Source organism: Olea europaea, chromosome 6 (genome assembly GCF_002742605.1).
Source record: "Olea europaea var. sylvestris chromosome 6, O_europaea_v1, whole genome shotgun sequence".
In the NCBI taxonomy this organism is placed as follows: Eukaryota; Viridiplantae; Streptophyta; class Magnoliopsida; order Lamiales; family Oleaceae; genus Olea; species Olea europaea.
Window position 1 is genome coordinate 12653298 of NC_036242.1, and position 14957 is coordinate 12668254.

A 14957-nucleotide genomic window follows, 5' to 3' on the forward strand; every position below is an offset into this window, starting at 1 on the left:
TTTCTTTTTAACGATCAAAATATTGATTCTCATAATCACTACCCAACATGCCTAATTATTTTCTTTTTATTAAAAGTGCTCGTGTTGCTCTTCTTATTTATTAACTATTTTTATATAGAAAATTCAAAATTTAATATGATATTAGAGTTCATTAAATATAAATAAGTAATTTAATAAATTTAAAATTAAAACGATCATTTGAATTCATGATAGGTATGCTTAAATGAGATGTCATCTTGAGGTGGGCGTCAGTCAAGTATAAAAAAGAATAATGCAATGTTATTGATCAACATCTTATCACACTGCCTCGTAGGTTGCTAATTATCAATAATGTAATAAACAACATTGCTCTATGAAAATACGAATTAATCTACTCGTATAATCATAGTTGACAAAGTTTCTTGACAATGTATGATGTGGCAAGATCAGGACAGTCGATTTAAAAAATTATTTTTAAAATGAATGAATGTAATAATGATTGTCAACAAATACTGTCAACAAGTATTGTACATATAACATGATTAATAAAAATACTAACGAACAAGTAAGAACTTTGACTACTTTTCTTAACAAAATTAATATTTTAAGATAAAACTCTGGCCTGTTTGATAGAGATTTTTTTTTTTAAATCATTCTTTTCCTCAAAATAATTTCAACTATATATTCCATGATGCTTATAATTTTTATCTAATTTTAACTACCCACTCTCTAAAAAAAATATTAATTTTTCTTGAAAAATATCTCCCAAATGCTCAATGGTAATAAATATTTAATAAAAAATAAAAGAAATTAAAATTTTAATTGTCGTGTATTGTACAGTTCATTTGTTCAAATATGTTTTTCGACGAATCGTGGCAACTATTGTTGTGATAGAAAACAAGATTGCTTACATAGTATGCCAATGGCCACAATCGCCTATGATAGTCATCTTTCATACTGTCATACAAGAATGATTGGCCTCAATACAACATTATTTGTCGGTAACAATTCCATTAGGGCTATAGATGAAATTGTGAGAAATAAGAATCCGTTTCCGTTAAGAGTAGCTCAATTTCATTATAATCTATAATTTGCTTCACATTTTGCTGATGTTGAATTTTGCTCGCATTATTCCAACAATTTCCGTTACTAGCAAATCCTCTTGCCCCCTTAAACCGTGGAGCTTGCTGTGTTTACAGAAACTGCACACACAAAAGTCATACATAATAGACACAACAGGGGGTGAGTGGGAGAATTTTTGGCATTGTTTTATCACAACATGGGTTCCACACACGTGAGAATTCTAACAAAATTCTGTGAAACAATTTTCCGTACAAATGAAATTATTCTTAAACCGTAGTCTATTTGTATCTTACTCGGGATCATTAAGGATCGCAGACTCTGTCATGACTCAACTTGTCAACCATGCCAATGGCCACAATCGCCTATGATAGTCATCCAAAAATCTTGGGCAATCAACTGGGGTCCATACTTTTTCATCTTGTGAATTCACAGGACTAAGTTTGCTAATGAAGAATAAATGCATGTACTTTCACCACTTCTATGGTAATCTTCATTTTTATATATTTTTGAGTAGTACTATCTTGCACCAATGATGTTGAACACTAATTTAGATGTAGCATCTCATAAGTCCTATTTAATTAGCCATAATTCTTATAGTTAATTTAACTTATGATTTAATGACATAAAAGATGTCACCCAAACTGGTGCTGAGTACCAGTTATGCTAAACAGCATTACTCTATATCTTTAGTTCAAGTAAAATTCCAAATAACCATGAGAAATAGACACATAATTGCAAATAATATGTATGCTTCTTAATGTGTGCATTGAATGAGAGGGGAATGTAAATTACAAAGCCAAGAAATTTCTTTCTTGGAATACAAATTTGGGTGAATAAATCAATCTAGGTGCAGGAGGAGCTACCAAAACTCAATCTTTTATTTGTAAGGTCGAATTCCCATATGTGATTTTGTTGCATAATATTGCCAATTACAGATGCACCAGGCCAAGCTGTGGGCACAAACCCCAGGCACTTCGCCCTTGGAGCCACATCAATTACATAGCTTTTTACTGGTGGTACAAATCTTGCTCCATCTGCAAAATGAAACACCAATCTTGGCACCAAAGATTCATTGAACCCGGTCGAATTAAAGCAGAATTCAAGCTGTGGAATATCGAGTTTTAGTCTTGTAAAACTTATTAAGGACAGTTTCAAGGCAGCCATTACTGGCTGATAAGCAGGTTGTGTCAAGAAAGTTAGACTTGAACCCGAATCAAGAATTGTCCCTCCTAAACCATTCACATTCCACACCTTAGCCGGGATTTCTAGCATCATGTTTCCAATAGAAATGCCCTTTATATTTACAGCATAGAACGAACTGGTGACACCTAGGACAAGTTCTGTATGTTGCATTTTGTCGAGTGATGTAATAGAATCTTCACTTTTGTGGGATCCGAATATGAGATAACTCGACAGATTTTGGGGGCTTAAATGATCAACTAAACAGTAGGAGAACTTGCCACCGAATTTCTGAGCAGCTTTGAGCGCAAAGGAGTGTTTGCTATAACCTAGCCCCATAACACCATCTGCCCCCTGGAAACTTCGGCCAGTCGTAGACTCACTGCATCCGACCAGGACGTTGTGAATTCTCGCCTTTGTACCATTCGTCAGGCCAAATGTTACCGTTTCACTAGAAAAGATTCCGAGTGCAGCTGATCCATCTGAGTACCTAATTTTTTGAACCATAGTTAAAGAAAGATACAGAATTAGATTCTGAGTTAAAATTCGTAGTTAATGTCATTCAAGGAATATAGATGATTCTTAACGGTGCTTATTTAAGAACGTCCAAAACGGATCGGGAGAATTATCTCATGTCAAGATTTACGCGAATTAAGTACATCCACTTTTTCCAGCATTGTTGTCTACTAGTTGGAAGATATATAGTTGGCTTGCTGGTCTAGACATTAATTTGTGTACTGATCAAGGACAAGGATGTTCTTTAACCATCCGAAATATGTGAATCCATCGTCCTTCGTTTCAAAATCGACTTCACGACTATGGTATGGGGTAATTAAGGAAGTTGATCTAACCCCGACCAAACAAGCCCTTGCACAGATGCATAGGTACAAATCATGTGAACCAAATCTACTTCGCAATAACTGTCATTTAACTGCCCATGTTAGATGTAGGTAAGAGCTATAATGGCTTAACCAGATAACAGTATTGCTGATGCAGTATATGACTACTGCCCAGCTATTTAAAATGTTACACACCAAGTTATAACCATGTTTGATTAAGCTTAAAAGCTAAAGATGCTATTAAGTTTTGTTAGTAAAAAGAGTCACTTTTATATTCATGTTTGCCAACAAAAGAGCTTAAAAGTAACTTTTACTTTTTAAGCTTGGCCAAATGTGCTTGTGCACATGATTAGTCTTTACGAAACTGAGATCGTATCCCGAAGGTCAGTTGTGACCTCGTGTTTTGACCAATAAGTTAATAAGCTATTAAGTGGAGTAATCCAATCCCGAACATCCCAGAAAACAAAAAGACAAAAACAAAAGAAGCAAATGCATATCTACCTGTAATCATAGGCGCAAGGAGTATAGGGTGAAGGGCATCTGGCAAGAGAGAAGAGACTTGCAAGCTCAATCTTGCACATTTTTGATGAACAAGGCACAGTATGGAAAGACGAAGAATGAGTGGCCCGAAAAACTCTCCGTTTTCGAGATTTCTTCCTACACTTAGCCCCATGGCACCTGTACTGACAGTTCATCCAAGTCAAGTCACTCCCAGTATCAGCAATCAGCATGAATCTTTGTGCTGGGGATCCAACCTTAAAAGACACAAAGTATTGACCTGTCCCAAAATCAGCCCCTGAGTACATTGTCATTTCCCCGGAAACATGGCCATTTTTAGCCTTTCTGCTGCTATTGATACAGGCTGAATTATAATATTTGGCATTAGGACTCTCCCGAATTTGCCTTCTGCCAGTGCTCTTTCGCAACTGTAACTTCTCAGAGATCGAACGCTGGCGAACTGTATCACTATGAAGTAACTGCTTGAGACGCTCAAATTGAGTCATAGGCTGCAAATGGTGCCTGTGAATCAACTCCAGTTTTGTTCCAACTGATTCCCCATGACCATATGAACACTCGGCCAAGAAAATGACCACCCAGAATAAGAAGATATAGAGAAAGAAAACCCTCTGCTGCTGTCTATACATTTTCATATTCATAATACTGCTCATTTCGGAAGTCAAGATAAGTATAAATAACCTAGAAAAAATGCAGGAAACTTAAAGCAAAAATCAAAAGAAAGGATTGTTAAGATGGGGATGATAAGAAAAGAGTAGAAGCAATTTTTTCAGCTAATGGGGACGTTTTAAGAGTAGAAGCAAAAATTTCAGCTATCTTTTAAAGGGTGGAGTGGGGTGGGGTCAAATCCCCCGGAAACGACAGATGTATTTATATGACAAGGAAAAGGGAGGCTAATAAATTTAAGATTTGGGAAGAGTCCAATTTACTGTGCGCTGTTAAATGATGAATCAATTATATAAAATAGAATTTTTTCTAATATTGATATCTTTGATGGTTTTATCGCTGTGTCTGTGTCAGTGTCATGTATATGTGTGTCTATATATACAATATTGCTATATGTACATTTTTGTTGACATTAAATTTGACATTGTGCCACTTATTGCAGCACAAATAACCAGTTTTAAGATGAAAAACACTTTCCCTTCCTTTCATTTTTGAATTTGCAAGTAATGTCAAACTCCATATACAACAGAGAGTATACAAGGAGTATTATTCATATAAATAATGTTATTTGTAGTGAAGACTACCAACAGTCGCTTTATGTGACGTACACTTGAAAATTTTTCATTTGATGTATAATTCAAATAATAACTACTATATCTATATATCAAATACCAAATCGCCAAGTGTATGTCACATAGGACGACTACTGACAGTTTTCACTACTAATAGCATTACTCTATTCATATATATAGCAGTTTTATTGATTGTGGGCTGTCATGGTGATGGACGGTTGATTTCACACAAATTCTCTCTCTCTCTCTCTCTCTCACGTGTGTACGTATATATACTGTATGTATGTGTAATGTGTTCACGAGGTGTTTGATCTGAAATTCAACCCTCTTTAGTTTCAATCATTAATAAACGAGTGGATTGCTCTATGAATGAATTTGACAGCAGCAAAAAGTTGTCATGAGGGAAAAAAATTCCGCCCATGCGCCAGGGATTAGGTTCAATGATAGAGTTCTTCTACACAAAAAAATATATATATATTTCGACGTATATGTGGTTGTCGACTTTACAAGAGTAGACATTTGGTAGAAAAATGAATATAAGTTGCTCGTGACGAGACTAATAGTATTTATTATATAATAATGAATTTCGAAATGATGGGAGGTGAGGAATGTCTCCGAATGCGCTCAAAATAGGATTATATTAGCTGAAGCTCCATTTTGTTGCACGCATATACAAACTGGGTCGGGTTCAAATAATTAACAGCTGAGATTTGACTATGTTTAGTTGTCTACTTTAAAGTAATTCAATTTCTTCACCAACTTGGCAAGAAACTCTTAAACGCGTGGAAATTGATATTCTTCTACCTTCAATAAGTTCTAGTGAATTTCGACAATCTATTCTATTAATTTAATCGAAATGAAACTATCCCCACAAGATGAGATTTCATTCGATTTTAATTAAAGAAAGTGGACAATATGAGTTCTCCAATCCCCCAAAAGGGATGTTACTAGCTCAATCGATGAAGTTCCGAATACAACGAAATTGTGTCAAATAATGTTTCTTTCCCGAGCAAAGAAATAATAACACCCATTACGTAGTTGAATAAAGGTTTTTCTAAATTTATTGATGTGACACAACTTGGTCATTCAGGGAAAATAGCTTGATTGAAGATATTTTTTTATTGCTGTTTGCTGCAGAATTCAAGAACCACAAGTAAACACAACATATAATAATTAAATATGGAAGATTTTTTTTTCTAATAAAATAAATAAATAAATTTATTGTGAATTTGTATTGCAACTACAAGCAAAGTGGTTAATCAAGGTCAAAGAAAATATAGTCAAACAAACAAGATGGCAAAGAATAGAAAGGGTCGAAAATCACATGGAAAATCTCATTGATGAGCTGTGTTACAACTTACAAATGTTATACCATCACATTTCATATAGTATGGGCCTATACTGCACATCTTGTATTTATTGACCAAATTGATGAGTCACAAAAAGTTTAAGTTTCACAGAAATTTGAACACATTTGTTCAGACAACACATGACAGATTTTCATTAAAAAAAAAAAAAAAGAAACATAAAAACTCTCAATCACAGGCTGCCAAATCATCCTTTTTTTTTCCCCTGTTCGTTCAATACTATTCAATGTGTAATGAGATTTGCTTCAACTCAATGGTGGTCAAAATTGAATCTGGGACTTTCATTTGATCGGACTAAGTTTTCGGACCATATGAATGATTAAGAAGTAAGCCCATGTTTGAGCCACATTTTTACCTCATTAAAATGAAAAATATGACCGTTATCCATCACATCAAGCCACCATTTTTGAATTTCTATCTCTGGTGTGGGGCCCATAACGACTTTATTTCTCATTCTCATTCTCATTATAATGTGGTTCAAACAGGCTCTAATTGAATATAAAATGGGTTCAAATATCTTACCGTTCAAATTCTACTGCAATACATGTGATTTAAGCTTGATATTCAAGTCTAAGAAAGAGTAAGTATAACAGCTAGCAACGTGATAAATTTGACCCCAGCACAACCCCCTTCTTCCGCCATTAGAACCCCAATATTCTACCTTCTCATAAAGTTCGTTGGACATTTTCTTATAGTGAACAGTGACTCTTCACATCAAATTATGAAGACGTGGTGACACTCCAATTAATACTAAATAAAAAATAATGAATTTTCCGCTGGATGGACATTGGTGGTACAAGGGAATTGTTTAGCATCTTCTCATAATCAATTCTTGGGAACAAACAACATCATTATGTTTATTACATCAATCTTCACAGATATATGCATACATGAATATATGATGCATACACTAATAAATGTTCAAGTACCAACCTTCTTTTGGGAGTTGCCCTCGTTGTTGATGACATGTTTGTACATTGCACGAACTCTTTAATTTAATGTATCCCGTGCCGACAAACATAGCTCCTTCCCATTCAAGGAATTCCAGAGAACTTCTGCAAGTGACATAGATGTTTCAGAAATGGCATTCAAAGTCTAGAATGTAATCAAATATCAATTGAACTAATGCGACACGGAGAACCGGGAAATTTGATAACATTTTCATTGGTTAAAGAATAACAAATTATGAATCAATGACCTCAGTTTCTTCCAAGTCAAAATTTTAATGTTAATATATGAAACTACTATTTTTATTTATTATTATTATTTTTAGACCTAATGAAATAAGAAAACCCAAGATGTCTAAGCAGCCAGCACTGACAATAATATGAAAATAATAGAACAATCTTGTATTGTAGCATGGAGATGGAAGTTCTTGCCATTTACAAGAGAAAAAGCAATAAGGTGCAAGCAAAACTTATTAATTTATTTATCAGAAGGTAGAGATGGTTGCATTAAAGCCTCTTGAGGGAGGCTTTCAAACTATGTAACACGGATATTTCAACTAAGGTAGTGTGTCTGTGTCTGAAACCAACACGTGTCGATATCGACATTCCTCGAACACTCTACCATAAATTCCCTTTTCCCTTTTTATTAAAAATATTATATATTTTAACTCAAAATTATCAATGAGTAACAAATATGTACTCATGTTAAAAAAATTACAACAAGAATAATTAATAACAAGTATATAACTAAATTTACACAATATAAATGAAGAATTTTAAAAAATTTAATCAACATGACTTTTTGAAAAATCGCGTGTCGACGTATCCGACACATATCATGTCGGACACACGTGTCTATGTCGATGCATCATAGCTTTCAAATGTTGCTGAAGATTTGCGAGATAGCTGCAATTCAACACGTGAAACAATTCCCATTTATCATGTTAAAGTCCCAAAGTTCTATCATCTGTCTGCAAAAAAAAAAAGGCATTGTATCAACATTAGCTCCGATAAGGCGACAACACAATTAGCATACTAGGCAGCAAGTAATATTTAAACTCTCTGGAGGATCTCTCTTTTTTTGAACTATATATTAGTCTTGCAGAGGCGACTTGAGAGAATATTCTGTATACCTCAACTCTTGATTTCAAACCATTAATAACGTATATATTTTTCAACAAATTGACTTATCATAAAAGTCACAACATGTAGCAATTATGGAAAATCTGAAGTTCACTAATGTACAATTTTCTATGAATCTTTTTCTTCCATGGTTATTCAACATCTGCAATTTAACAAATTTTCACCATCAGCCCATCACCAAAACTGAAGAACACAGCGATATAAAAAGAAAATATTTAAAATTTGATAATAATATTTAAAATTTTAATATAAAATTAAAATACCATTCCAAATATTATAAAAAATATGGAACATCACCATTGTGGTTCCCGTTAGAATAGAAAATATTTTTTGCCAAAAAAAAAAAAAAAAAAAAAACATAATACGAATGAGGAGACATCTAAAAGGACCAGTACTTAAAGGCAACCAAGGTATTAGAGAAATTTAGGGTGACTGGAGGCTAAATCATCAAATTAGATGGAAGAGATGCCAACTCCAACAGACAAGGACAAAAGCATGAATAACACGTGGATCAACAATGAATTAAGCTTTTTAGCCAGAATTTGGTGCCCACCCCTTTGACAAGGGTGTTACTAGGTTTTCATTAGTGCAAAATTTGTTATGTTTTTCAAACTGGCAAATAATAGAATGCCATGCGGCATTCTGTCAAATAATGTGTTAAAATTGTCCGGCATTGATCAACAATTTCATTCAGCATCCTATGTCAAGGGAGAATATTTCGTTCAATAATCTCCAAGCGTAGAAATTTATTCTGAGGTAGAGACAAGATAGGGATGTGAATGACACAAGGTCAATTCACAACTGCTGCATTAAAGCAACCTGATATGGACAAACTAAAATGGAAACTTTCATAGTTCTATAATGAAGAAGAGACAATTAAGCTTTTCCTCAGCACAGCATTCTTTCTGATTTTCCTACTAAATAGCTCAAAAATTTCCAGTCATTAATTAGGCCCCTGTTTGATTTAGCCAAAAATAAGATTTTTAGTAGATTTTGATAAAATTTGACGAAATGTTGTTGAAAAGTTGATAAAAGTTGCGAGTTCCATGGAATGTATCGTACAAAATGAGTTTTACGAGAAAGTGAATTTTAGAAAATGGGGGCCAAATAGGGGCTAGATAGTATGTAGCAGGTGGTAATGGCATGCACCTGCCTAAAACTGTTAGAATAGAAATTTATATCACTCAGTGCACTGGTACATTTTTCTTTCATGAACTGATTTATTGAAGACACCAACGCGGCTGTGATCAGTGGGGTGAGTTTTATCACCACTGGGGCTGTTATTGGAGAGACAATGCTGGAGTGGTTATGGGTGTCCAAGTGAAACATGAAGTTTGGGACCTTTCTGTTGAAGATGCCGAGGCTATAGCAGTTAGATAGACTTATTTTTGCATAAAGCTATGGATTCCAAGTGGCCCTGGTGGAGAGTGACTCACAACGGGTCGTTCAATCCTCAGATCTGATTTTCCTGTCCTCCAAACCCCTCTATTTTATTTAAAATTTATCCATGTTTAAAGATACGATTTGTGGTTCGCGTTGTAATGTTACTTGCAAGGGGAATAAGGTAGCACACTTCATTGCATCTTATGATGTCATTTATCTTGGAATTAGAGTTTGGATTGAATGTATTCCTTGGTTTGTGTCGTCTATAGTTTGTGGCAACTTGAATTAATGAAATACTAGGTTTTTGCTCCCAAAAAAGAAAAGAAAAAATTCCTATCATTTCTCTCTCTATTATTTCCCTTGTCTCTCTCTATATCCCTCCATTCTCTCTTTATCACACATCACCGCCAGATATACTATTGGCACTGCGACACAACGCTCAAGACGCCACCACCGCAGCGGCATCGCTCTGAAGTAGTCAGAGCCAATGCGAAGCCGCTGGTCTCGTCACTCTGAAGCAGACATCGCTGCTACAAATCTATTAAGAAGATGTATGATGAGTCTATTATAAGCAATGACGAGCGCCGCTACTTCTTGGTGATTGTTGATCACGGTGTTTGACAAAAAAAAGGGTGTAATTCTGTGGTAGTGCAGTGACCTGTGGTGTGTGGTGGTGATATGTGTATGCTGTGGTGTGTGTGGATATGTGCGGTGGCGATCTCTGTGTGTTGTGGTGTGTGCAGTGATGCTAGTGGCAGTGGTGTGATGGGTGAAGTTAGGATATAGCGACGATATTTTTTGGGGTTTGGGTTGGTTTTTTCCTCTGATTTACTTAATCGAAGTTTTGGGGGTGTGCGATGCACTGTGTGGTGTTTTTGCCATTGCGGTGGTGGTGGTGGTGGTGGTGATGTTGATGTTAGTGGTGGTCGTAGAGATAATGGATAATTTTAGATCTGATTTTTTAGTGGTGTTTGGGTGGTGGTGGTTGTGATGTTGGCTGTGATAATAAGGTGGTGGTGATGTTGGCAATGGTGGTGGTTGTGGGTTGATGGCATGGGGCAGGGGTGTTTGAGATCAATAATTTGGTTGACTGTGACAAATTAGTTGATTTGTAACCAATAAATAATATGTGACCAATTTGTGGGTTGATGGTATGAGGCAGGGGTGTTTGAGATCAATAATTTGGTTGACTATGACAAATTAGTTGATTTGTGACCAATAAATAATATGTGACCAATTTGTGGGTTGATGGTATGAGGCAGGGGTGTTTGAGATCAATAATTTGGTTGATTGTAACAAATTGGTTGATTTGTGACCAATTATTTGAATAAATTGGATAATTTGTCATCAATAAATAATATGTGACCTATAACTTGTCACCAATAAATGATGTGACCTCAAAAATTGAATCGTGACCACCGAAAAAACATAGAAGTAAGGTATTGGGAGAGGGGAATATGCCTTGCATAGTTTCTTTCTGATGAAAATTGTCCGTGCAGAGCTTATTCCTTACATTATTAAATCAAAAACATAAATATAAGCATTCCCGCTAAATTGATGAAAAGGCACGACAAATGCCATTAGTTTATAACATCACTTGTATACAAGCCTAATCATTTCCATCTGCAAGTGAAGTAATAATTTACGATGAGGTCCTACCAAGTGCTCACATCACAAATTTCATAACTGAGAACCATAGTCCCGTGTTCATTAAGTTGTTGCAAATGCGAGAAATGGAGAGGAATTAACTACAATCACCATGCTACATGGTTTATAAACAGGTCAGTATATCACACTTTCACATCCCCACTGTGGTGAAGAGATTTCACAATCCCTTCCCTCCCCTACTTAATTCTTGACCCCCCCAAGCCCGAGTTAGCGTCAAACAGACAAGAACTGTAGGAGGCATTTACAATTCTATAGATTGCCATCTGTCGTGCTCCAGGCCTGCGAGGCCATGACAGGATACATGCTTCAAGTCCCACTGGAGCACCACAGAATAGGCCTAGCAAAAAGAAAGCAAGTATGGTGGTGATCTATGGTCGTGCAATTGACTTAAACGGAGGGGAAGTCATTTCTCTAAATACCACAGCATGGATCCAACATGGAGTCATGTGGAAAGTGGAGATTTGAGTTTTTATCTCAATAGGCATTGAAATCATGAATAATATCATCATGCATTTGAATTTTGAATATACAAACTACTTAACTGTGGTCTAGTTCACGGCCTCCAAAGGTATCTGATAAAATGCAAAAGGGATAACATAAACAATAGAAAATATAAATGCAATGGGTGAATGTAGGAGAGGAAGCCTCTCCAATTAGTTTAGCACATTGGTGATCCCCATGTAAAGACCCTCAGAAGTCATTATTTCATTATTCCTCAAGCAAGTTTCCATTTGTTACCAAGATTAAACAAGACATAAACTAGGAAATTCTCTGTGATAGGTGCATTAAGTAAGAAATTACATACGGATCCCAAGCAGCCCGTAATGCTAGTCCATTTGATAATTTAATAAGAAAACTAATATTGAATCAAAAAAAATTTGCGACAAATAACAATTATCTTGTGATAGGTCGAGATAAGGAACTAAAAGTGTGGTTTTTAAGACCTGAAAATAAGAATATATAGCTTAAAGCATCGACAAAGTAGGGGTACCTGGAGTTCAACAAGCCGCTTCCTGAGCAATAACTACTTCAGCGATACCATCTTCTTTGTCGCCAGTACCCACTCTCTAAGCACTCAGGTATGCAATTTCAATCGTCTATATATTCTTGGGGAGATGAAGAAACAGAAGTAACTTGTTGAGGGAGCGAGAGATTTAGAGATCTTCCTAGTAATTGAGGACGGGGACGGTGGAAAACCTTCCCTCGCCCTGGGCATAAGTCAGATCGCCGCCGGCGATCGCTGGTAGCAGTGCGAGCGGGGCGAAATTTGCCGCCATCTCTGTTCCTGTCGCCGCTTTTGTACCGATTATCGTTAAGTTGCAACATTACAGAAACGCTTTTCGAGAGTTCAATTAACTTTTTGTACATGTACTTTGACGATATTTTTGACCGGGGTGTAATTTGACGAGATTATAATTGTTGGATTACTCCCCCGTTTATTTTCTATTGTTCGTTGATTAAAATGAAAAATATGATCGTTATCTAACACATCAAACCATCATTTTTTACTTTCTATCCGTTGTGTGAAGTCTGTTACGATTATATTTTTCATTCTCATTATTACATTAATGTGTACCAAATAGAACCTAAATGTGTGAGATATGAAAGATGGTGTGAAATTTTGTCAAGAGTAATTTTGATAAGTTAGGATAGGGGTGACCGCGGTTGGACTTGGACGATTTGTACTATATTTTCAATTCAAATCATTTTATGCGATTTGAAATTTTTTCAAATCAAATCAAACCATTTTATTTTTCGAACCAAACCAAACAAAACCATAATTTGCGATTTAGTTCAATTTTAATCCGCGGTTTACCTATCGATATTATAATAATATATTTAACATAAGTTAACATATAAGTTTAAACGAGAATTAATAATGTTATTAATATTACATGAAATCCGTGAACAAATTATTTTCAAAGTTGATTACTAAAAGATGTTAATTAAATAAATACATTTTTCTTCATTTTTATTTACCTTTTTCTTGTTGGACATTCATATTGTCATATAGCGGCTAGGGTAGAATTATTTTTTGCTATTATAGTTTGGTTAAAACTCCTTTCTTCTTGCTAGTGAGATGTTAAATAAGGATTGAATAATATATATTTAGATGTATAAAGATTGATAGAGTTTCGGCTTGGGAATTTGACGAATTTTATTCTCTAACTATTTTATGAAAGTAGAAGTTAATAGTACTAGTTAAGAAACTTTAACATTTTCATACAATCAATATGATCCGTCCTTCGTTCTTTTCAAACCATAAACAAGTTTATTAATCACCTAGGCACACAAACAATTATTTTTTATCCAAACCACAATTCACTAGTGTATAATAAATTAAAAAAACAACAAATAAAAGAAAGAACAACGAAAAATGGTTTGAATGAGAATATAAGATTTACCAAAAGAGAAGAGAGAAAGAGGCAATTTATGTAGAAATTCACAAACAGTTTTTTTCTATCCAAACAACAATTCACAAACAATTATTTTCTATCCAAACTACAATTTACAATTGTATAATAAGTTCAAAAATAACAAATAAAAGAAAGACTAAAGAAAAATGGCTTGAATGAGAATATGAGACTTACCGAAAGAGAAGAGAAAAATAGGCAATTCAAATGGAAATTAGCAGATTAACAGGCAAAGGCAACTGATGATTTGTCCAGCAGTAACAGACAAGCGTCAAATATTAGGGAAATAAGAGTTTATGTTAGGACTTCTGAAACTTTGGACGTAATTTGCTAACGTAGTTTTGTTTAATTATGATTTGGATTATTGAAAATATTTTTTTTTTCCATTTCATATGATTGTGGTATAATTTTAGTTTAGTTTAGATATCAGGTGAGGACATCTTGTTAAACCATGGGCTAATAATGATGAAACTAACTTACTTTATATGATTATTTCAATTGGTTGGTTGTAATTTATATTGTTAAATTGAAATTTTTTTTTTGAAAAGTGAAAATTGTATAATTTTTAAGTTAATAAAATTAATGTTTTAATTAAAAAAATTTAAAACGGTTCGATTTGGTTTTATGTGGTTTTCGAAAATCAAAACATAAACCAAACTATTTTAAAATGGTTTGGTTTAGTTTGAGGGCAAAAAATCACAGGTCCACGTGTACCCATACCAACAATTTTAACTCAATGATTTTGATTCAATTTGCGATTTCGTGATTTTTTTGTGCAGCCCTAAGTCAAAATATAAATCATGATGTACATGTAACAAGATTATTTGAGAGTTATATATACATATACACACATATATAACATTCTTCTCTATTAGTCCATGTTTGACCACCATTATTTCAAAAAATAATAATAATAAATTTACATACTCATTTTTAATCTCATATTCATATAATAAAATATTTTACATGTAAACCAGAATTTTTTTTCTACTTTTTAACGAAATATTCTAAAAAAAATTACTATTTAAAGCTTAATTTTACCCAAATAGTGATTGTCAAGGGCTTACAAAGAAAATATCGTTTTTTTTTTCTTTTTTGGGGAATGCTATAAACTTCAAACGTGTCTAAATAATGTATAGATTTTAAAAGGATTATTAAAACAAAACATTTTTTTTCTCGATTCGTTTTCAACAACACATTT

At 34.3% G+C, this 14957-nt stretch overlaps 1 protein-coding gene and 1 long non-coding RNA gene across 2 annotated transcripts; both read right to left on the reverse strand.

Annotated features, from left to right (window-relative positions):
- Nucleotides 1-1794: 1794 nt before the first annotated feature.
- On the reverse strand, nt 1795-4444 carry LOC111395876 (aspartic proteinase NANA, chloroplast-like). The gene is made up of 2 exons (XM_023022077.1): nt 3582-4444; nt 1795-2731 (listed from the first exon to the last, which is right to left on the reverse strand). Exons 1-2 carry the CDS (start codon nt 4247-4249, stop codon nt 1906-1908), a joined length of 1494 nt encoding a protein of 497 aa, XP_022877845.1. The 5' UTR covers nt 4250-4444; the 3' UTR covers nt 1795-1905.
- A 2201-nt stretch (nt 4445-6645) lies between these two features.
- Nucleotides 6646-12718, reverse strand: LOC111395877. Its single transcript, XR_002702883.1, has 3 exons — nt 12334-12718; nt 7948-8119; nt 6646-7256 (listed from the first exon to the last, which is right to left on the reverse strand). It is a non-coding gene; the product is annotated as an uncharacterized LOC111395877 (long non-coding RNA).
- Nucleotides 12719-14957: the final 2239 nt, after the last annotated feature.

Coding starts and splice junctions, on each gene's coding strand:
- LOC111395876 (XM_023022077.1), bottom strand. CDS start 4,249: ATGAGCAGTATTATGAATATGAAAATGTATAGACAGCAGCAGAGGGTT. Junction 2,732..3,581: donor CCTTGCGCCTATGATTACAG/GTAGATATGCAT, acceptor TCAAAAAATTAG/GTACTCAGATGGATCAGCTG.